Genomic DNA, 22,746 nt, shown 5'->3' with positions numbered 1-22,746 from the left:
TTCTCATTCACCAACCTCATCTGTTTGCTTGTGAACACCATGTCTTGTTTCTAATCCATTATCTTGTCTCCTGTTCTCCATATATGCTATCCCTGCTTGAGTTTGGACTCTCATTCACCTATCACTTGAATTACCATAGCCCAGATTTCTAGGCATCAGTCTATACAGCTTTAATACATACTAAATTCACCCTCTATACATCGTTGCCAGAACAATGTTCCTTGCTTAACATTTTTAACTGACTCCATCAATTTCAGGATAAAATCCAAACTACTTTTCATGGCAAATAGGCCCTTTGTTATCTGGCCTCTGCCTTCTACTCAGACTTTAACATCTGCCATTCTCCTGCTCATTAGTTCTATACTTGAGTTTCCATAAAGGTGTCATGGTATTACTCACCTCTACCTCTCCTATTTGGAATGCTTATCTCATCCTCTGGAGAGTTCTTATTATTCTTTCAAAACCTGGCTCAGGCATCATTGCCTCTGGAAAGCTTTCTCTGATGTCACCAGGTTTCCTTGGTTACATTCAATCTCTCCTTCATCATGTCCACATCTCTACAACTTTCTTGCACTGCAACATATTGTCACAACCTATCTATCTGCCTGTTAAAACAACCACACTTACATACAGTGACATAATAATTTGCTTTACTCATCTGATAGTCCTCCATCCCCTTTCCTCCATTCATGGCTTCTTGAAGGCCAGTGACTTTTTTCTTAAAATTCCCAGTGTGCAGTCCCAAAGCTGGGACTCAAGCAACCAACCAACCAAACTACTGAGTTGCTTATAAATTACTCCTTTTGTTTTCTTAAAATTGTTTGACACTAGAGAACACCAAGTAGGAAAAACATACTCTTTTATTTCATGAAGTGATTGATGTACCTTTCAATATTTTGGCACATATGCTAGATTAATTAAACTACTTTTGACAGCCCCTTCTGCTGTGAATTTAGAATATATGTTATTAAATATATATGTATAATATATATTAAATATAATTTAATAGCTTTAAACTTGAAAATTGCTTATTTTTCCATTTAATATACTTAAGATGACAGCTCACAGTATATAGCATGTATAATTTCATAATAAATGACTTCAGAGAAAAAAATAATTCTGAGAACAGAATTAAAAATTGTGTAGAAAATTTCCAATTCACAGCAATTACTAGAACAAAGGAAGAGAACAGACTTTTATTTCTACTTTTAAATGAAATCCAGACACAAAGTTTGACATCAAGTCAGGAAAAGGACAAACCCCAGAAAGTCAGAGGTAGTTTACAATTCATTTTTAACTTTCATTTGGTCCTTTTCTCTAAAAATGTATAATTTCTTTGACCACATCTTTTATATACTATTACAATGTCAGTTATTTTTTAAAAAGTATTAAGTTTACAGTTTAACAGGAAATCCAGTGCACACTTCCCCTCATCACCCAGATGTTTACAACAATGACATATGATATGCAGCATGCGATGCTGTAGAGAAAACAATTATTTTACAAATGCCCAAAGTCAATGTCTCCAGTCAGGAATTCTTCATTTTAGGTTATTATAAAGTGTCTGATAGGACTGAACAATTTCCACTTTTCTCATTATCTATTACATAGGTTTATCCTTGGAATTTATTATTTGATGACTAAATCGTAGAATGGCTTTTCATATCCATTACATTTATTACATCACTTTCATGTATTCTGATGAGCTTTGCTTTCAGAATGTCACACATGCAAACCTACTTTCTAGGGGTTCTCTTCAATATGAATTGTATGATGATTAGTAAGAGATGACCTGTGATTGAAAAGTTTCCCACATGTATTACATTCATAGGGTTTCTCTCCAGTATGAATTCTCTGATGGGCAATACGTGATGAGCTTTGTCTAAAAGTTTTCCCACATGTATTACATTTGAAGGGTTTCTCTCCTGTATGAATCCTTCGATGTTGAATAAGAGCTGATCTTTGGCCAAAAGATATCCCACATTCTTCACATCGATATGGTTTCTCTCCTGTGTGAATTCTCTGATGATTACTAAGGGATGAGTTACACCTGAATGTTTTCCCACACTCATTACATTTATAGGGTCTTTCTCCAGTATGCATTCTCTGATGTTGAATGAGAGCTGAACTTTGTCTGAAGGCTTTCCCACACACTTTACATTTACATGGTTTCTCTCCAGTATGAATTCTTTCATGAATAATAAGTGTTGAGTGGGAACTTAAGGCTTTACCACATTCATTACAATTATAAAACTTCTCACCAGTATGAATTATTCGGTGTCTGTTAAGTCGTGAAATAGAAGTGAAACCTTTTCCACATTCATTACATCTATAAGGCTTTTCTCCAGTGTGAATTCTTTCATGTTGAATAAGAGATGCACTCTGACTGAAGGCTCTCCCACATTCACTACATTTAAAAGGTTTCTCTCCTGTGTGTATCCTCTGATGATAACGAAGGGATGAACTAGACTTAAAGGTATTGCCACATTCATTACATAAATAGCACTTCTTTCTGGAATTCATTCTCTGACATCCAGGAAGGGATGTGTTGCAACTAGATGCCTTCCTACCTGGATTATATTTATAGAGGTTTTCTCCAGCATGGATTTTTTGATGTATAAAAAGGCCTGACCTTCTGCTGAAGGATTTACCGCATTCTTTACATCTACAGGATTTCTCCACAGTGTGTGTTCTTAGGTGTTTATAAAGGGATGTACTGAGAGTGAAGGCTTTCCCACATTCTTTACATATATATGGTTTCTCTCCAGTATGAGTTATTTGATGTTGAATAAGAGCTGAACTTTCGTTAAAGGCTTTTGAACAGTCTTTACATTTAAACAATTTCTCTCCACTATGGTTTTTCTCATGTTTACGAAGGGATGAAGTATTAGTGAAGGTTTTCTCACACATACTACATTTATAACGTTTCCTGGCTGTGTTGATTTTTTGTTGATTAAATAAATTGGAATTCTGTTTGAAGCTGTTTCCTTGTATTTCACATTTTGGTGGGTTTTTTTCTCTGGGAACCATCTGTTGCCTAACAAGGACTGACTTTGGGCTGAAGTTTTGGCCAAATTCAGAATTTTTATGTTTTCTTTCTACAGTGAGGATTTTTTTGTGAGCGACTGAAACTATCTGAACACTTTCTTTTTTCTTCTGCTTTTTCTCTAATCTGTCTTCATATTTGCAGGGGTTTTCTAATTTGAAGTCCCAGGGTCCACTCCTTTTGGATCTTTTCATTATCAGCTCCTGAAATGAAGAACCTTGTGTTTGAGTTGACTTTTTGGTTTTATAACTGTTCTTCCATCCTGGAAGGGAAAGAAAAAACTGAAGATGTTCCATGTGATACAGCATTTGGCTACTGAGACTAATGTATAGACTGAATAATGATGGTATTTAAATAAGGTCTTGGTATATGGCCAAAAACAGTAAGAAGAAAAACTTAGGAGATTTAAGCAGTACAGAGAAACAATCAACAGGAGTTGAGAACAACAGGGTGGAGAAAAGATTAAACAACACATTTAAAGAGGGTGAGTGTAAGAGTGATCAGAAGAATTGGCTAATGGAAAATGGAGAAGAGGGATTCAAAGGGGAGCCATGAATTGGAAAAGGCAGCCTGGGATCAGAGTCCAAAGCCTATGATAGAATCCTAAATTATCTTCATGACATTTTTCTTCTTTGTGTAATCATTCCTAACCTGGAAAGTCTTCATCCCTTTTCACTCATGCCAAATTCCTTTGTATCCTTCAGATTCAGTTCAAAAGTTAACTCTGAGTCCCTTCTTGACTGTGAGTTTCCATAGAGCATTCCTGTTATTATAGGCACTCACCACAGTGTTAAAAATATATATCTATATATTCTATATATGTAATTATATATATCTATATCTAAATATTTTTCACTTTCCTTTTCTACCCTAATGTTCTCTGCAAGCAGATTAGCATGCCCTATTAACCTACAGATCCTCCTAATGGCATCTGAATTATACACAAAATGTTTGTTTTGTTAACCTTCCTTAATAACTTATATATACCTAATTTGAACAATGTCAAATAATCTCAATTATTTATATATTAATTTCATATACACACACACACACACACACACACACACACACACAGGGGATTCAAGACTTGCATGAGAAGTTGCCTTCCAGGACAGTACATTATACAAGCAGTGGGAGGGTTTCAGAGCCAGTTCAAACAGGAAGTAATTACTGAATTAATCTACAGAGGTGCCAACAGGTAGGCATGAAGCCAAAAGTTGCAAGATAAGAAAGCAGCCTTGCTCATTTATCAAGCAGGAGATGCTATGCAAGCAGCACAGAAAAGAGTCAAAGATCAATAAGACAGGAATAAACATAAAAAGGTAAAAAGGGCTAACATGATAAGGTGGTAAAAAACAGAATTAAATTCAATAAATTTTAAAGTTGGGTAAGGACACAATTCATTGAATATTAAATTCTGGTGGGGAATAGGTATACATATATTTTGGCATTTTCTCCTGGGCTAGAGTAACCATTTAAAGGGCTCCTTTGCAACTCACTGTATTTTGAGATTCCTATCTGACATTCACTTTCTCGCCTGTTTACAGATTCTATCTGCTTGGTGAACATAATATATTCTGCTTTTCTCTTTTCTTCTACCAGTGTTAACTTCTCAGTTTCCTTCATGAGTAACTTTCTATTTCCACTTTAAAACTGCTTTCCCTAGGGTTTGGGATTTTCCCCCCCACTCTACACACCCTCTCTGACTAATTTTATATGCACCCATCTTTACTATTTTTTTAAGGCACTGATATTTGCCAAGCCGAGCAAGTGAGAATAACACTCATTTTAAAATACATATATAGATAAGTATCAATAAATCACTCATTAAATTAGGAACCACATCTTCTGGAAGAGACCATAATGTGCATTTTGTGTAATAGCTCTTTTTCACTTAGCCAATCACAAAACCTATCTGCTCTCTAATCTTTACTATTTGTTGTAACAGAAAGAGGAGTTCTTTATTTTCTGTTCAACACCTTTCAATTTCCTTTTCCATCTAAGTCTTGCTTAAGTGATCCAAATTTCAATAACATTATTTGGGCACAAGTGTGGGAGGCAGTGGTAAAAATGGAGTACTTTCATCAGTCATTGGTTCTAGGTTACTACACGAGCTGGGAAGAAGATAGCAAGATTCCAAAATTTTGGATTGTAGTTTATAAGGCAAAGTTAGAGACCCTGCCTTAGGTCTGTATGTAAAGACTGCAGTTTTACAACCAACAACTTTACTAGAGCCCTGAGCACTGGGCTCGGGTACCTAAACGGTACTCTGTTTCTCATGCTTTACTGTTCCACCATAGACTCCTAACAAGTCTCCCCACCTCAAATCTTGCTGTCAATTCAGTCTCCACACTGTAGCCACATAATCTAAAATCCACATCTTACCATGTTGCAAACTTCTGTAAGATCCTCCAACTTATCTTCAGTGATTTGTATATATGTAAGGTCCAGAGTACTTAACATGGTCAACAAGGTGTTTCATGATCTGACCTTCATTCACCTTGGTACTCATCTCCCTCCCCTGGTTTCTTGCCATGTATGCTGAACTACATGCAGTTTCTGGAGCACTACATGTTTTTTTCTTATTTTGTTATCTTTGCATATGCTGGAGACATCCTTTCCATTCACAAATATTTATTAACTGCCTACTATGGACCAGGTAATGATCCACAACTGCTGAGCCTGTGCACCTGGAGCCCGTGCTCTGCAACAAGGGAAGCCATCACAATGAGAAGTCCACACACTGCAACAAAGAACCCACGCTTGCTGCAACTAGAGAAAGCCCGTGCGCAGCAATGAAGACCCAACGCAGCCAAAAAAGAAAAAAAGCTGAAGAACTGAAAAAATTACTTAGGCATTGTAATACTAGAGGGCAAGAAAAGGAAGAAAAGCAGAAGAATATGGTGGTCCAGAAGCCAAAGGAAGAAAGTACTCCAGTGAGGAGGCAATGATCAACTTTGTTAAACAATTTAAGAATTAAAAACTTAACCCTGATTGTGCCAAGATGGAGACTGTTTGTGATTTAATAACTGCTTTTCATGGAATAGTAAGGAAGAAAGCCCTAGTGGAGTGCACAGAAGAAACAATGGGAGGTGAGAACATGGAGACATCAAGTATAGAAATGCTTTTGAAAAGTTCTGTTTAAAGGAGAATAGAGAAACAGGACATGGGGAGTTTTTATTTTTTAATGGAAGTAATTATAGCTACAAGGGTCCATACCAATACTGGGAAACTCACCTCAACTCTACTTCAAGTGCCAATGCCTTAGTCCAGAATGGGACTAATAACTTAAAACAGTCATGTTTCCCAATGAAGGGGACATGAGTCCTGGATTATGGACATCCTAACTGTTCTTTATGGTCTGCTTAAAGTTTTCTGTAGGTCTAAGATGTGTCTCCTGAAGCGCAGTTCAACTTTTGCTCTCTCCCAGAATCAAGCCTGGGCCTGAGCTAACTCATGAACAAGGTTATGACTTAGGTCAGAAGTTTAGAGTACAGGTGATTTTGCCAATGACCACCGCCCTGACTAGTTCCTGTCATTAGGTCTAGTTTCTCCTCCCTTGGTGCTTATGAATCTCTGTGAGTCTCTCTTCAACCTTCTCTCCCTAGATGATTTCATCCACTCCCACACCTCCTATCTGAATGACTATCCTGAGCCTCAAAACACTTTACAGAGGGATTTCCAGCTGCCTGCTAGACTCTTCATTTGAGTATTTTTCTTCAAATTCAGCTTGTCCAAATCCGAATCCAGTGCATTCCTTTCAAGCTCTTTTTGTGTTTCCAAGTTCTGAATTATATCATAACTTCTTCAGCTCCTTTGCAATGAATTCTTAGTTTCATCTCAGAAGCTTCTCTCCCCTGCATTCCAAGTCTAGTCAGTCATCAAATTCCCTTGAATCTCTTCACTAAGATGTCTCTAACAACCATCATTAATACATCCAAGTTCAGCATCTCCTTACTCAATAGTGACTATTGCTATTGACCTTCAAGTTGATCCTCTGACCTGTTTCTCACCTTTCTAGTATTACTTCCCACTGAACTTAACCTTCTTACTATATAGAACTCCTCTTATTATTTCAAAAAGCACTGACTGCTCCTTATTTAATTCATTCATCAAATACTTAAAAAGCACCTACAACATGTCAGGCTCTATCTTAGGCATGTGATCCACAAGACATTCCAGATCTGGTAATGAAAAGAAACAGTTAACTTCTTTAAGGAGCTCCCAGTTTGGCATTAGAGACAAAAAAGGAGAAGTGTGGTCATTTATACAACAAAAACACAAAACAGAAATGGATGAAAATGTGAGCTTACAACAACATCCAAACTACCCTCAGATAGTAGCAAGTACAAGCTGGGAAGGCGTACTAGTGGTGGCCAGAATTTGGGGGAAGAAATGTCTAAAATGGGATTTTAAAGGATTAGCCATAGATTAGATGGAGGGATAGTGTGAGGGCTAAAGGCAGCATCAAAATCTTTGAACCCAAGCCAACTTTCCAGACCTATATCCTTCCCACCTTATCCTACAGGTGGTCAGATTCAAAATTATTCCTATAAAAATGTCACATGCATTTGCAGTCTCATAAGGTTTTCTAGAGTCAGAGAATTGAGGGAGCTATATGCTGAGAATTACACACAACACCACGATGGGGGCAGAACTACACATCTGTAAATGTATTCCAGAATGCCTGTGTTGGTGAAAAAGAGAAATGCTGTTTTAGAAATTCTGTTGTTGGTAATTCTGATTTTTAACGCTTTTTATTATGGAAGATGTTCAGCATGTACAAAAGTAGAGTGAATTGTACAATGAATTGCCAAGCCAGCATCAACAATCACTAATGCTGTTTCATCTATTACCTTATTATGGGTTGAATTGCATCACCCAAAAAAGATATGTTGAAGTCCTAATTTCCAATAACTCAGAATATAACCTTATTTGGTAAGGTTAAGTAACTTTGCAGATTCAATCAAGTTGAGATGAGGTGATTAGGGTAGGTTCTAATATGACTGGTGTCTTTATAAAAGGGAAATTTGGACACAGGCAAGCACAGAAAGACCATGTCAAGATACCCCAGGGGAACACCAAGTGACAAGAGAAGCAGAGACTGGAGTGATGCAGCTGCAAGCCAAGGAACAAGGACCACTGGCCACATCCAGAAGGTAGGGAGAGGCAAGGAAGGATTCTACCTGGAGTTTCAGAGGGAGCATGGTCCCACAAAACTGTGAGACAATAAATTTCTGTTGTTTAAAGCCACACAGTTTGTGGCACTTTGTTGGAGCAGGTGAGAAAATTAATACAACTCCCTTACATCTCTTTCATTAGCATATGCTCAAGTACACTAACTCCGTATTATATCATTTCATCAATAATACTTCAGACACATTTCTCAAAGATAAGAACTCTATTTGTAAACATAACCACATATTTTTATTATAACCACCAAAATCAACATTATTGTTTGAAGTTATTTTTGCCTGTAAGGCATTAATTACATGTTCTTCACCCAATTCCAATGTGGTGGTGGGGGGGCGGTTTCCACATCAATAATAAGCAATTCTTGGATACCAACTGGGTGTCCTCAATTCAGCTCAACTCTGACATTATCTACCTGGAGATAGCATCATATCCCACAGGATAAGCGTTCAGTCCTACAAGACTGCCCCCTGCCTCCCTCAGACACCAGTCACAAACCCAGGTTATCATCTGTACTTCTGACCAACTGGCTATAAATCAGAGGTTCCCACGACCCCCTTCTTACGTTTGGTTAATTTGCTACAGTAGCTCATGGAACTCAGAGAAACATTCTGCTTACTAGATCACCAGGTAATTATAAGAGGATATAACTTGGGAACAGATGGAAGAGATGCACAGGTCAATGTATGGGGAAAGGGCATGGAATTTCTAAGCCCTCTCTAACTACACCACTCTCCCCAGATCTCCACATATTCATCAACCCAGAAGCTTTCTGAATCTGTCCTTTTGGGTTTCTATGGAGGCGCCATTATAAAGGCATGATTGATTAAATCATTGGCCACTGGCAACTAATTCAACCTCCAGTCCCCCTCCCCTCCCTGGAGGTCAACTTTCAAACCTCTAATCACATGATTGGTCCTGGCAACCAGGCCCCATCCTAAGATAGGGTCCAAAAGAAACCTCATTAACATAACAAAGACACCGTTGTGGCTCTCATCACCTACGAATTCCCAGGGTTTTAGGAGCTCTGTACCAAATATATATGTCTTATTATAAACCATAATATTTATATAAATCACTAAGGATCTTTATTCAAGCTGCTGTGATTTAAAAGCATTTGAGATAATTTTTCTCTGTGACTAAGCCAACAACCTGAAACACAATTAGGGTCATTTGTTTCATTTTGCTTTCAATATTTATGGAACACTTTTTCATTTTTGTTTAATCTTGTTTTATAATTTATAATTTTTTATATTTTTGCGGTACTTGGGCCTCTCACTGTTGTGCCTCTCCCGCTGTGGAGCACAGGCTCTGGACATGCAGGCTCAGTGGCCATGGCTCACGGCCCAGCCGCTCTGCGGCATGTGGTATCTTCCCGGACCGGGGCACGAACCCCTGCATCGGCAGGCGGACTCTCAACCACTGCGCCACCAGGGAAGCCCTATAAAACATTTTTATGGTTCCAAAGTCAACATTATAAAAACAAGGTACCTAAAAAAATTCTACATTCTATCCTTGTTCTCTCAATACTTTTTCTTTTCCTTCCTTCACCTTATAGGTAACCATTTTTATAGATCTGCTTTTATCCTTTTTTTTATTTGGCTTCTCTATTTTTTTTAATATAAGCAAATATACACTTTTTCTTTTTTGGTATCTCCTCCTTCCTTTGATAAAACTCCTACTCTCACTGTTCTGTTCTGCACTTTCCCCTACTTAGTAATATTATCACCCCACAGTGGAATTTACAGAATTCTTCCTCATTCTTATTTACAGTGAGAATTCCACCATGAGAATGTCCCTCAGCTTATTCAACCAGATTCCTTTGATGGACAGTTGGATTAACTCTAACTGTAATACACCAGGACATCATATGGGTACACGATAAAGGTACAGCTTTAAACCAATATCCATATTGCTAATTAGAAATCATAGCATTTATAAAATTCTAGCCCAAACTGGACCCAATGGGCTAACATTATCCAAAGCCACATACAACCAAAATCACCTCTTCTGCCAGCCAAGAAGAGAGCTAGCTGAAGGCCGTAGAACTACTCCTTAGAATGAGGAAGCTCTTTATGTACTGACATGGAAAGAGTTTCAATATATATCAAGAGAAAGGGGCAGAATAATGTGTGCTGTATAATATAATTTGAGTGGACAGAGAAAAACAAGAAATATTTGTTTATATTTGCATAGAAGAGCTCTCCAACTACTGCCTCCTTGTCACATCTCACCTTGTCGTATCCCACACATATTCATCTCCTCCTGCTCACTCACCCCTCATGGGCTCCATTCTGGCTTCTGTCCTTACCATTACTCTAAGGCAACCATGACCTTCATGTGACAAAGGCAAGATGCTCTCTTCAGTCCCCACCTAACTTACCTCTCAGCAGCATCTGATAGTGACCCCTCATTTTCCTTCAGATGCTCACTACCTAAGCTACAGTGACCCTGAACTTAACTCCAAATTCTTCTCATGTTCCACCAGCTTCAATCTCCTTTGTGTGCTCATTTTCCTCTACCTGATCTTTAATCCTTGGAGTTCCATAGGTTTGAGTGCTAGGCCCCTGATTCTTTTCACTCTGTACTCTTTCCACAGGCCAGCTTCATCTATAAACATACTCTAGGCAAGACTTCTCTACTCTCCATACCTAATTATACAAAATCCAGCTTAAAACTGCAACTTGAGTGTCTCAAAGACAGCTCAACTGAATTTATGATTATTTCCTCCCCCCAACCTGTACAACCTTTTTGTCTGTAATTGGCACCAGTTCTGAATCAAAACTTTAAAAGGCATCCTTCACACCTCTCCCTCCGCTAATCAATTACCAAGACTTGTTTATTCTGCCATCTAAATATGTCTCAAGTTCATCTACTTTTCCCTACCTCTACTGATACCATCCTTTATGAGACTTCACTTCAATGACACTAGACTCCCGAGTTTCCTTCTATAGTACACCTTATCCTTGTCTTCCCTATGGGTTCATTTCTCTCTGCCTAGCCATGAAATGCCAGAGTTCCTCAAGATTGAGTCCTAGGCTCTTTCTTGCTCTTGCTGTACTCTGAATCCACTCCACAGGCTAACTCAAACTCAACCACTGTTTCAATTATCTTTAGTGACAGGGTCTCCCAAATTTACATTTAATGCCCAGGGTATATTATAAGGGGTGAAACTCCAAATCAAACAGGCTATTTGACATCTCCACTTGAATAACTGGGTCAACCAAAGACAATTTAAGTCATCCAAAACCATATTTATAGCATCCCCCAAATCTGATCTCCTAGCACCACTATCTCAGTGAATGATATCACTGTCCATCCCAGAACAAACCACAAAACAACCACGCATCCTTGACAACTCCATCTCCTCTATCTTCCATATCTAAACCATCTCCAAGTCCTGTTGCTTTTATCTGCCAAATATCTCTGCAACTGGTTCCCTTTTTTCTGTCTCCATCACGACTACCTAACCAAGTCATTCATACATTCACTAACTGGAAGCTGACTCTGACCAGACACTATTTTAGGTACTGGGGACATGGGAACAAATGAAACAGACAACCCAGCATGGGGGAATTTACAATCCAGAGGAAGAGCTGATAATAAATAAATATGTACTATTTTGCAGTAATAAGTACTCTGAGAGAAAATGAAGCATGGTGAGGGGATAAAGAATGTGGAGGACAAAGGACCTGTGTCCTGTGGAGGACAAAGAACAAAGGATGAGCTGTGTCTAACTGACAAAGTGCCATCTGAGCAGAAACCTGTATAGTGTGAGGAAGTGAGTCAAGTGGGCTCCTGGCCATCAGGAAGAAGAATGGTCCAGGAAAGGAAAAAGCAAGTGCAGAGGCCCTGAGGTGGGAGCCTGCTTGGCCTTCCTGATGAACTACAAGGAGGCCAGGGTGATTAGAGTTCTCCAATGAAGGGCAGAGAGGAAGGAGGTGAAGGCGAAGAGGTAGCTGGGGCCAGACCACAAAGGCCTCTGAGGGCCACGCTGGGGGCTTTGGATTGTGTTCTATGTGATAGAAGCCACTAGAGGTTTTGAGCATGCGAGTGAGATGACCTGATCTATCTTTTAAATAGACCATTCTGGCAGCTACAAGGACAGTAGATGTTGGTGGCAGGAGAGGACCGCAGGGGATGAGAACAAGACTAAATCAAACATAGTAAACAGGGCTACAGAGCATTTGGGCTCAACTTTCACCTTGTAAGAAATTCACTCCTTAAAATCACTGCATGTTATTTCATTAGGCTGCCGCTATAACCCCTACAGCACCTTTCTGCAAATTAGAAAAAGACCCCTACTCTCTGTGCAGATGAAGCCCCAGCAAGTCTCGGTGAGTGGAAGGCTGTCCACAAGCAACCCCTTAGCTGACCACCCTTCCAGGTTCAGTCTGCCCTGAATTCTTGCATAAATATAACAAAGGAAGAGAAAAAGACAAAGAAAGAAAAACACCTTTTCATTGGGGGTAACTGTTTACCTAGATCATCCCTGGATTTTAAATTTTTTTAATAAAAGAATATTTTCATGTTAGGAGTAAATCAAACTCATGAGACTTTCAAGTTGATTGAATCACATTATTCTTATTTTATATATATATAACTTATATACATAATATGCCAGAATAGTGATTAGACTTTGGACTCATTTCTTAAGTAACAGATTCAGATGAGACGTGTACCCTTTGAGCCATTTCCTCCCATCTCTCAACATGAAACATACAGATCCAGGGATGACAGTTTGTTTTCCCTTTTTGTCTTGTTTTTCCTATTTGTGAGTAGTTTTGAAGTGAAAATTATATTTTAAAAATACACTTGGAGGCAATTAGAGGTTCTAGGAGTCCTACCCTGGAAGCATAAGCTTTTCTGTCACCGGCTGTTCAAAGGGTTGGTTTTTGGTTCTGGTCTAGAGTTAATGATCAAGGTACTTCCAAGAACATCCAGGTCCCTCACCTAAGCTCACAGGGAAGTGAGCTCCCCTTGGAAGGGAAACTGTTCCAAGGGCACTTTAGTCCAGGCAAATGGGAGACTTGCCAGGGGTGCAGGAGAGACACAACCACACGCCAGCACACCCAGGAAGCCCCATCTGACTGTCTCCTTTGACCAAAGAGAGGAGGTTCATCCCATCAAGAGAAATGCACACAATGCTTGGCTCTGATGGCCTTACTTCCTCCAGACACCCACACAGAGTTTTCCTTTGGGGACAGTTTCCCAACCCTGAGAAGGACTTGACATCACCACTAGGTGTCTTCAGGGTCTCTCTGGACAGCTTTCGACTCCAGTCATACTTTCTATTCAGTTTAATCCAACTAACACTTCACTCAGGAAGGGGGACTCCTCATGGATCAGAGGCTCCCGAGGCAAATGGAAAGGGAACAATTCTTCCGTCTCTTCCTTTGATCTTCCACGCCATACTCAGTCCAAGCCTGACGCCCCTCCTAAACTCTCCACTGGTTTCCTGCTGCCTGCATTTTCTGTTTACTTTGTGGTGGTATCTAGCAGTTCCCACAAAATTAGAATATTTCTCCCAAGTGACAGTTAAAAGATATAAGGAGAGATAAGTGTGGTTCCCACCTCAAAAGATCTCACATTATACTGGGAAGAACGAGCTCTACTATAGGTGTGGGTGCTTTAGGGATCGAGACAGCCTGTCCCACAGCCCTTCTGCTGGGCCCGCATTGTGAGGGGTCATCAGTGACTCGTCTGGACCCGACAGCAACCTCAGACAAGTCCTACTACGTCTATGCCAGGTGGCTCCACATTGGTTGCAGGCTGATCCTTGCAGAATATAAACCTGGGCTCGTGGCCAGGGTACTTCAACTCCTCAGAGGCTATGCCTGGCTCTCAGGTCCCGGCACCCTCTCCCTGCTCCCGTCTCCACATGCCGGCTTCCTTCGTCTGCACTCGCGGACATGCTCTTCCTGTGCCTGAACGCTTCTCACAATGTGGGATCCGGCCCTTCCTTGGGAAGCCTTGCCCACAGCACCCCTCCTGTTCCACGTTCTCACAGCACCTGCAGCTCTTCCCCCAAGGTCCTCACCGGAGGCTGTCATTCCACAGCCCTGTGTGCGATTAGCCTCCCCCTCCACTGAGCTCCGCCAGGGCAGGACCTGCATCCTTCTGTCCAAGGTTGCACTGCTGTTTATCACGGGACAGGAAAGCAGTGAGCGAGGCTTAGAACCTGCTCCCCCATAGCCCTGGCCTCCCCAGGTCAACAGCTCTCAGACCTCAACTTCCATGACAGCCGAATCTGCCCGTTTTCTCCTCTGGTGACTTCTTCTCAGGCTCAGCCACAGATTCTTCCTTCTTAACCCACCTCATAAACACTGAGGTTTCCTGGGACTCTGTCCTCTCCTCCGTTCCCTCATCTGCTCAGCTCAAGGCTTCAAATGCCACCTTTGCACTGATGGCTCCCTGACGTCCCTGTTGAGTTCTGACCCTGTTTACCTTCTACAGCTGTCCACTGGTGACCTCTACCCATATTTCACTAACATTTCAAATGAAACCCATCCCACACCGAACCTGTCCTATACCGTTAATAAAGGGACCTCTCCTCTTTCCTGAACTCACTGCACATGCCTTCCTCCAGGTAATGTCTTGCCTACATTATGGAATAATCTCCAGAAGGTTCCCACCTCTTCTTTTTCCTCACTTCAAATCTAGGACCAACAGTGTTTCCAAAGTAACCATTCTTATTTAATTGAAACTGTGTAATAAGGACTCATGAATATATTCTCTGTGAAAATTTTAATAACATTGCATGGAACTAAAGTCCCCTTTCATCAATGCCCATTCTCAGTCCCAATCCAAATGTAACTAGTTACCAGCTTAGGTGTTCCCCGACCTTTCTCTCAGCACTTACACGCACATAATGCATATAGACAAACACCCACGTAATTTTCTTTACACATAAATGGCGATATGTCATAATAATGCACTGAAACTTGCTTTAGTCCTTCACGTAGCTTGGAGCTCCGCCCACACCAGTGCTGCTGCTTTCTGACTGTGGTGTTGTGTGCCAGTGTAGGGACCTACCTCAGCTTCTTTAGCCTTTACTGAAGTACGTTTAAAGTATCTCAGACTCAGACTATTTTTTCTAAAATATCAACCATACAACTCTTCTGCTTGAAACTCTTGAATTATCTCCAGTCAACCATGGACAGTTCCCATCCTTAAGAACTGTACCAAGGCACTTCATAGTGTGGTCCCCACCTGGCTCTCTAATCTCATTTCCTTCCTCATCTCTTTCTTTTCCCATATACCCTGAGCTTCAGTCTGAATGAATTATCTGCAGTTCCTTAAATGCACTAAGTTTGCTGAATGAAAGCATGACAATGTAGCCCTCCTCTGAAACAACAGGAAATAACAAGAGAAAAGATCCTGAGAGATTCACTTGTGCAGTAATTATCAGAGAAGAAGAGGAAGCTTGTGACTCGGGGCCTTAGCATCCCTTCTCCAAAACTTCTTGAGGACTGAGAACGTGCAGAAAATTCCCTGACCAACATCTCCGAGTTGCACATGCACTCATTTACCAGACTGCTGCCTGCAGACATTCCCCACCCACTCACCTAGAGAGCAGCCTCCAGGGCTTTCTTTCTCTACCTTCCAGGGATCTTCTCCTTGCTGCAACAGGGAGATCACCTCGGATTTGGAATATGGGAGTCCTGCTCATAGACCAAAAAGAAGAAAAAAAAAAGAAAAAGAAAAAAAAGACTTGATTTTGCCTTGACACAAAGAGGTATCTGAGATCTGAGTGGAAAACTCTAAGGATGATACAGAGAACTTCTGTGGGATTCTCCAGTTGTGCCCCCACAATGTGAGGGGTGTGTTAGGGTAAAAGCAAGGGGCAATGTAACATTTAGTTATATGTTAGTGAAGTATGATAAACATGCAGACTTGATTAACAGGGTGCTAATAGCTTTCTATACAAGAGGGAATATGTATATACTGTTAAATGTATGTTAAATGTACAGATTAAATTAATATTTGTAACAGGTATCTGTGGAAAGGATTATGTACCAAGTAGCTTGTTTAAAATGAGAAAACACTATCTGACTCCCTTTGAAAGATGGCAGCAGTCAGCAAACTATGGGTCATAGGCCAAATCTAGGCCACTGTCTGTTTATGCATGGCCCTTGAGCAAAGAATGGTTCAAAAAAAAAAGAAAAGGAATATGTTACAGAGACTATATGTGGCCCACAAAGCTGAAAATATTTATTCCCTGGCCCTTTACAGAAAAAGTTTGCTGACCCCTGTAAAAGAGAATTGAAAAAAGCCAGTGTTGGGTCAAAGAAAAAGGTTGAGGGATGCTCTCTGTTAAGAGATGAGCAAACACATCATAGTTCAGTCATAGTGGGAAAATGTTGCCTGCAGTGAGGGAATTTCTAATGTGCAGCTCTGTAGATTGTCCCATCCATGGGGCAATTCCATACCTACGAGGGAGAAAAAGGTTTTCAGGTTTATTTATGGAGATCCAGTTTGCACAGTGCTAAGGCAAAACTCAGCTAAAGTTTTTAATGACCCAGGGCTTTTACCCAGGAAATCAGATGCTGAGGTATCCCAATTTCTGAACTCTGTATCTACAGGGAAAATTTCCTTACCCAATGAGACAAGGTTACTATAGTTCTCCAGCATCACATCTTGGTACAAGTTTCTCTGAGAAGGAGCCAGCTTTCTCCACTCATCCCGTGTAAAGAACACAGCCACATCTTCAAACGTCACTGACACCTGTAGAGACAAGCATCTCAGCTCACCCAGGACTACCCATCACACAGGGTGAAAAAGGCGGCAGTGGGGAGTAGACGGGCTACCATGAAATGCTTCTATATTATTCTAGGTTCTGAAGGTTCCAGGTCATTTGCTTAATGAACAACTGACCAATGACAAATAGATACTGAGTAGCAGGAAGTATGAACCAGGCCCCGAGTTAACTGCTACAAGAGATGGGTGGAGGTATTAAGGCCATTAGTGGGAGTGTTAATTAGAATAATCTTCCTGTTGGCAATTTGATAACATACATTAGAAGCTTTAAAATGTGCATACTCTTTAACTCTCCAATTACTATATTTGTTTGATAATGAACACTGAACAAAAATGCACATGCAAGGACATTTATCATGGTGTTAGTAACAGCAAAGAAATGGAAACAACCTCAATAATCACTGAGGGAGCTAGTTTAAATAACTGAAGGCACTCTGTGCTCCCTAAAGCTTGAGGACAGTAATAATGGAAATTAAAATAGCTATAATTTATTGAATGCTTTTTTTCAGGCTAAGTACTATTCTTAGAGGTTTATATTAACCTTTAGTGTATATCTTTATTTTATCTTCACAACAACCCTATGAAGAAGGTACTATTATTGTGTCCATTTTACACAAGAGAAAACAAAGAGAAATTTATCCAAGTCACACAGCTGGTATGAAGGGAAAACTCACTCCTCCTGCATGTCTCCGCTACTCTTAATACAACACTACTTCACTTCTGACACCAGATGTGGGGGGGTTTCCACACACCAAGCAATTGTGGGACACCAGCTGGGTGTCCTACAATTAAACTCAATTCTGACACCTGAAGATAGTGTCAGATTCCCACAAGACTGGCCCCCTTTCAATGTCAATCACAAGTCCAGGTTGTTACCTGTGCTGCTGACTGACTGGCTATAAATTGGAGGTTTCTACAACCCTCTCCTCAGGTTTGATTAATTTGCCAGAGTGGCTCACAGAACTCAGGAAAACATTTACTTACTAGATTACGGGTTTATGATAAAAAAAGATATAGGAACTGGCAGGTGAAAGAGCGGCACAGGGAAGGGGTGCACAGCTTCCATGCTCTCTCGGGATTCACCATTCTCTCTGACTCTCTACATGTTCACCAACCTGGAAGAACTCTGAACCCTTCTGGGTTTCTATGGAGGTTCATTACATAGGCATGATTGATTAAATCACTGACCATTGGCGACTGATGCAACTTTCATCTCCTCGGGTGGTGACAGATGGATAAGAGGGGTTATTGGGGGGCAGGACTGAAAATTCCAACACTTTAATCAAGGTTGGCTCCCCTGGCAATTAGCCCGCATCCTTCGGTGGGGTACAAAAGTAACCTCATTAACATAAACTCTGGTGTGGATACAAAACACACCCATTGTGCCTTCATTGCTCTGAAGTAATTTCAGGGATAAAAAGCACATATTACTAACCACTTAGGAAATCACAAGGGTTTTGGAAATTATGTGCCAGGAACAGGGACAAAGACCAAATATATATTTCGTATTATAAATCACAATATCACAGCTGGTCAGTGGTAGAGGTAGAATTCCAATCCAAGGAACTGCCTCTCAACGCCTATCTCATAGGGTTAAGTAATAAATGATAATCCATACAATGGAGGTAAAGAGTAGTGATGGTAGCACAACACTGTGAACGCACTTAATGCCAATATACTCAAAAATGGATAAAGTGGTAAATTTCATCTTATGTATATTTTATCAAAATAAAAAGCTAACATGATAAAATAAAAAATACATACATACATATGTACACATGTACATAAATAAATAATAAATAAATAAAGGTACACAGACAATTATTCTGAGGGCTGCATACCAAAGGTATGACCATGATTATCTCAAGATGTTGGGGTAAGAGTGATTTTACTGTTTTATTCTCTGAGATTTTTAACATTAACATGCAGTGCATGTATAATAAGATAATTTATTGGCACATGGCAGGGAATACAAGAAATGATCTTTGCCCTCAAAAGAATTTACAATCCAACTGGCAGACAAGAAAAACACGTGAAACAATTTGAACAAGAAAAGTGTCGCTGGACAGGACCATATACTATTTCCTCGTTCAATCCTCATTTTAGAGATGAGAAACACAAGGTCCAGGGCAGTTAAGACACCAGGTCACATACTTTACCAATGGCACAGACAAGACGATAACTGAAGTTTTCTTTTAACCCAGCACTTGGTAGGTATATTCTCTCTCTGGTCTTAAACGTCCTGTCACTGAGTTTTACACACAAGTCCACATAGTACTGATGTATCGGCAGCAGGTGAGGTTAGGGAGAAATGTCACATAGGACTCACAAGCAGGGATGGAGAAGATTCTGGGTAAGAGAGCAGCCTGGCTCTGTTGGAATGGAATGGGAAGGGCTTAGAAAACAGTAGCCCAAATATGCAGAGGCAGGTCCTAGCCACAGTCTCAGAAGATCAACCACTACCACATTTCATGGGTCCAAAAGATACACAACATCACATTGCAGAGAACTCTGGTCATTTGGGAGCCAGGCCTGCCCTGTGTTCTGAAAGATGTACCAGAGGAAAGGCTGGATGATAACTAACATGAACTTAGAGGCCAGACATACCTGGGTTTGATTTCAGGTTACCTGACTTCGTTGAGCCTCAGTTTCAAGTGTAAAATGGGGGTAATAACTTCTGCTTCGCTATGAGAGTGAGAACAAAGGTGAAGCCCTCAGGATATTCCCCAGCAATGTTAACTACTATTGTTAGATGAGGATGAGTAAAGGAAGGACACTGTATAGTCATTTCTATCTACCAACAGTAGATAGATAGACATCATGAACTAAAATAATATCGTTTAGCTACCACAACCACCACATATTGAACATCTACTATGTGCCCAGCCCTGATAAGAATGCTTTCCATGCACTAACTCCCAGGATTCTCTCATCTACCCTCTGAGGTAGGCCCAGTTGTTGTATTCACTTTACAGGTGAAGAAACTGAGGCACAGAGAGGTAAGAAACTGAGGCACAGAGAGGTGGAGTTTTTTGCGCAAGACCCATTAACAGCAACAGAGGAGATGGGCACAAACCTGGCCATCTGGCTCAAAAGCCCCACTGAGGAATCACTGTATACACTGCCTCTTCACTACCAATATCCCATGAAACTCTCACTGCTGCTTCCTGAGGAGTCTTCTCTCTGCTCTTGGAGTCAAGAGACCTCTCCATCTACGTCCCCACCAGCATGGCTATCCTTTGTTCACACAGTGGCTCACCTGGATGGGGTCCCACCCTCATTCTCACAACATAAAGATGAAAATGGCAGGTCAACATCAGTTTTCAAGAGAGTGACAGAAGCAAGGCACATGATCCAGAAAGTTATGATGGAGAAAAACTAAAAACTATGGACTGGGAAAAGCCTGGCGAAGGTATCCTGAGGATTTCTCAGGGGCGGAAAGAAAAAGAAAAGCATTCTGGCCAAGGGTAGGGAGGGGGACACGACTGAGCAAAGGAGACAGGCCAGAAAGGAATTCTGCCAAGTGTGCATGTTTGTTTGTTCTGACCCCATGTGGTATAAGACATGTGACATCTTACCTATCAATTCAGTAATCATACAGTGAATTGAGATTAATGAATAAAACAATGTCTATTAGAAAAAAAAGAGAAACACAGGCCATGGATTGGGGGGTTGGAGGCAAGCATTCCCTATGCAATCCACCATCCACCAGGGTGGACCAAGTCTTCCAAGGCAGAAGGACATGGGCTCCAAATCCTGGTGAAGACTGTATTGGGGAGAAAACTTCAGTTTAAGTGTAAAATAACAAAAAAAACCATCTATCTCTAAGACCTGAGATGGCAATGAACTCACCTGAGACCTTGCTTCCCTCTGTTCAGTAGCCATGTCCTCTTTCTGGGCAGTTTCACCTTAGGATGGGAGAAGTCTCCAGAAGCCAGATCTGAGAGAAGAAAAAGGGAACCAGGAGGAAGCCCCTTCTGCTTTCCACCCCTCAGAATCAGCAGCTCTGAAACCTTTATACCACTTGAAAATGATGCCAAGTGCCCCCAGAGAAGGAAGTCAGAAGGAACGAGGGCTAGACAGGACCAGAGAGAAGGGCTGGGTCATCCTGGTCCAGGCCCAGCTCTTTCCCTGGCTCAGAGGAAAAGTCCTAGGACTCTATCAGCAGTAGCAGCAACTCCCTGAGCCTCACCGCATGCCAGGCACTACATATCAATACATCATCGAGTCCCACAGAACAGTTGGCACTGTCAGCACCCCATTTTATAGATCAGGAAACTGAGGGCAGAGTGGGAGCAACTTGTCCCAGTCCACACAGCCAGGGAGGGTGGCACCAGGGTTCCAAGCACCGCGGGCTCCAGAGAACCTGCTCTAACCTCCCTGCGTGCATGTGACAACTTTTCTCCACCTCAAGCATTCCCACCCAATTCCTCCCCCTCCTGTCAAGGAAACAATTTCCAGATTTCTAGAGAAAGCTGCTTTGAAAAGGGAAAACATCAGCTCTCCTATGGCGGGGAGGGGCTGCTGTCTTGAGGAAAGGGCACATTAAACCAAAGACCTGGGTCCAGTCCTGGCTCTGCCACTGGGAGAAGCTGGCGACTCACTTCTCGCGTAAAACAAGCCTGTCACTCGGGAGTGCAGGGGTGATGGTAAGGGGAGGAAATAATTTTCTCACGTTCACTGCCTGCCTGAAACAAATTCAAATGCTGGCAGGCGCTGAGCAGGTAGCGCGCTGGGAACTGGTTGGGAAGAAGCAGGAGGGTGGCTGGGTCCAGCCAATGGGGACGATGTGTCCGACCTGTCTCGTTCAGGGGCACGTCAGTAGGATGGCTGGGTGCGGCAGGCGAACAGAGCCAGGGGTGCCCGGCTCTCGGCCCGCCGGCACCCACAAAGACCCGGCTCGCGTCTCTTGGGCCTGTGTCCCATGCCCCGGCGACGGATCCTCCCGAAGCCCGGTCCTCCCTCCCGCATCCTGCCTACCCCCCGCCGCTCACCTCGCCCAGATATTGGGGGTTCCGCGGGCCGCAGGCTGGAGGCTCCGGAACTGCCACGACCGGACAGAAGCTTCCGCTGGGGACTCCAAGCGGTGCCGCCCTGGCGGACCTCTGGCGGGTAATCAGCTCAAGCCAACGGCCCACGCCCGACGCCCGACGCCCCACGTAACTCCGGGAGGGGCGGGGCAGGGACAGTCGCGAGCCCCTCTGGGAAATGTAGTCCATGCGAGAACAAAAGATTCTGGGAAATGTTGTTCTTCGAGCTTGTCTGCGAGGAGAGCCCTGGCTGAGCCTATCACTTGTCCAGACCCCATTCTGGGTTCGTGGTCGAGCTCCTTGGGCTGCTGGCTCCTGGGTTCCCGGTTCTTCCAGGAGGAAACCGAGGTTCCTACAGGGCAGTCACTTGTAGCTCTGCATCTGCGTAAATGAGAGCAAGGCAAGTAGACAACCGCCAAGAACAAACCTATTTCCCCGTAAGTCTTTCAACAAGAGTGTATGGAGGACTTCCCTGGTGACTAAGTGGTTGAGAATCCGCCTGCCAATGCAAGGAACACGGGTTCGAGTCCTGGTCCCAGAAGACCCCACATGCCTTGGAGCAACTAAACCTGTGTTCCAGAACTACTGAGCCTGTGCTTTAGAGCCGTTGAGCCAGAGCTACTGAGCCCATGTGCCACAACTACTGAAGCCTGTGCACCTAGAGCCCATGCTCGGCAAGAAAGAGAAGCCACCTCAATGAGAAGCCCACGAACCTCA

General features: G+C 42.0%; 1 protein-coding gene across 3 annotated transcripts; it reads right to left on the bottom strand.

Moving 5' to 3' along the window:
* Window positions 1-1,181: 1,181 nt before the first annotated feature.
* Window positions 1,182-21,180, bottom strand: LOC308609914 (uncharacterized protein). Of its 3 annotated transcripts, none has more exons than XM_081259188.1 (4): window positions 20,852-21,180; window positions 16,840-16,966; window positions 15,772-15,903; window positions 1,182-3,308 (listed from the first exon to the last, which is right to left on the bottom strand). In XM_081259188.1, exons 1-4 carry the CDS (start codon window positions 20,882-20,884, stop codon window positions 1,744-1,746), a joined length of 1,857 nt encoding a protein of 618 aa, XP_081115314.1. In that variant the 5' UTR covers window positions 20,885-21,180; the 3' UTR covers window positions 1,182-1,743. The 3 variants fall into 3 exon arrangements, with proteins under 3 accessions (XP_081115314.1, XP_081115315.1, XP_081115316.1); XM_081259189.1 differs by having other exon boundaries at window positions 15,808-15,903; window positions 20,852-21,179; XM_081259190.1 differs by lacking the exon at window positions 15,772-15,903 and having other exon boundaries at window positions 20,852-21,178.
* Between the last annotated feature and the right edge of the window lie 1,566 nt (window positions 21,181-22,746).

Source organism: Mesoplodon bidens (genome assembly GCF_964165515.1).
Source record: "Mesoplodon bidens genome assembly, contig: HAP1_SCAFFOLD_92, whole genome shotgun sequence".
NCBI classification, from domain to species: Eukaryota; Metazoa; Chordata; class Mammalia; order Artiodactyla; family Ziphiidae; genus Mesoplodon; species Mesoplodon bidens.
This window is presented reverse-complemented; position numbering and strand designations above follow the sequence as displayed.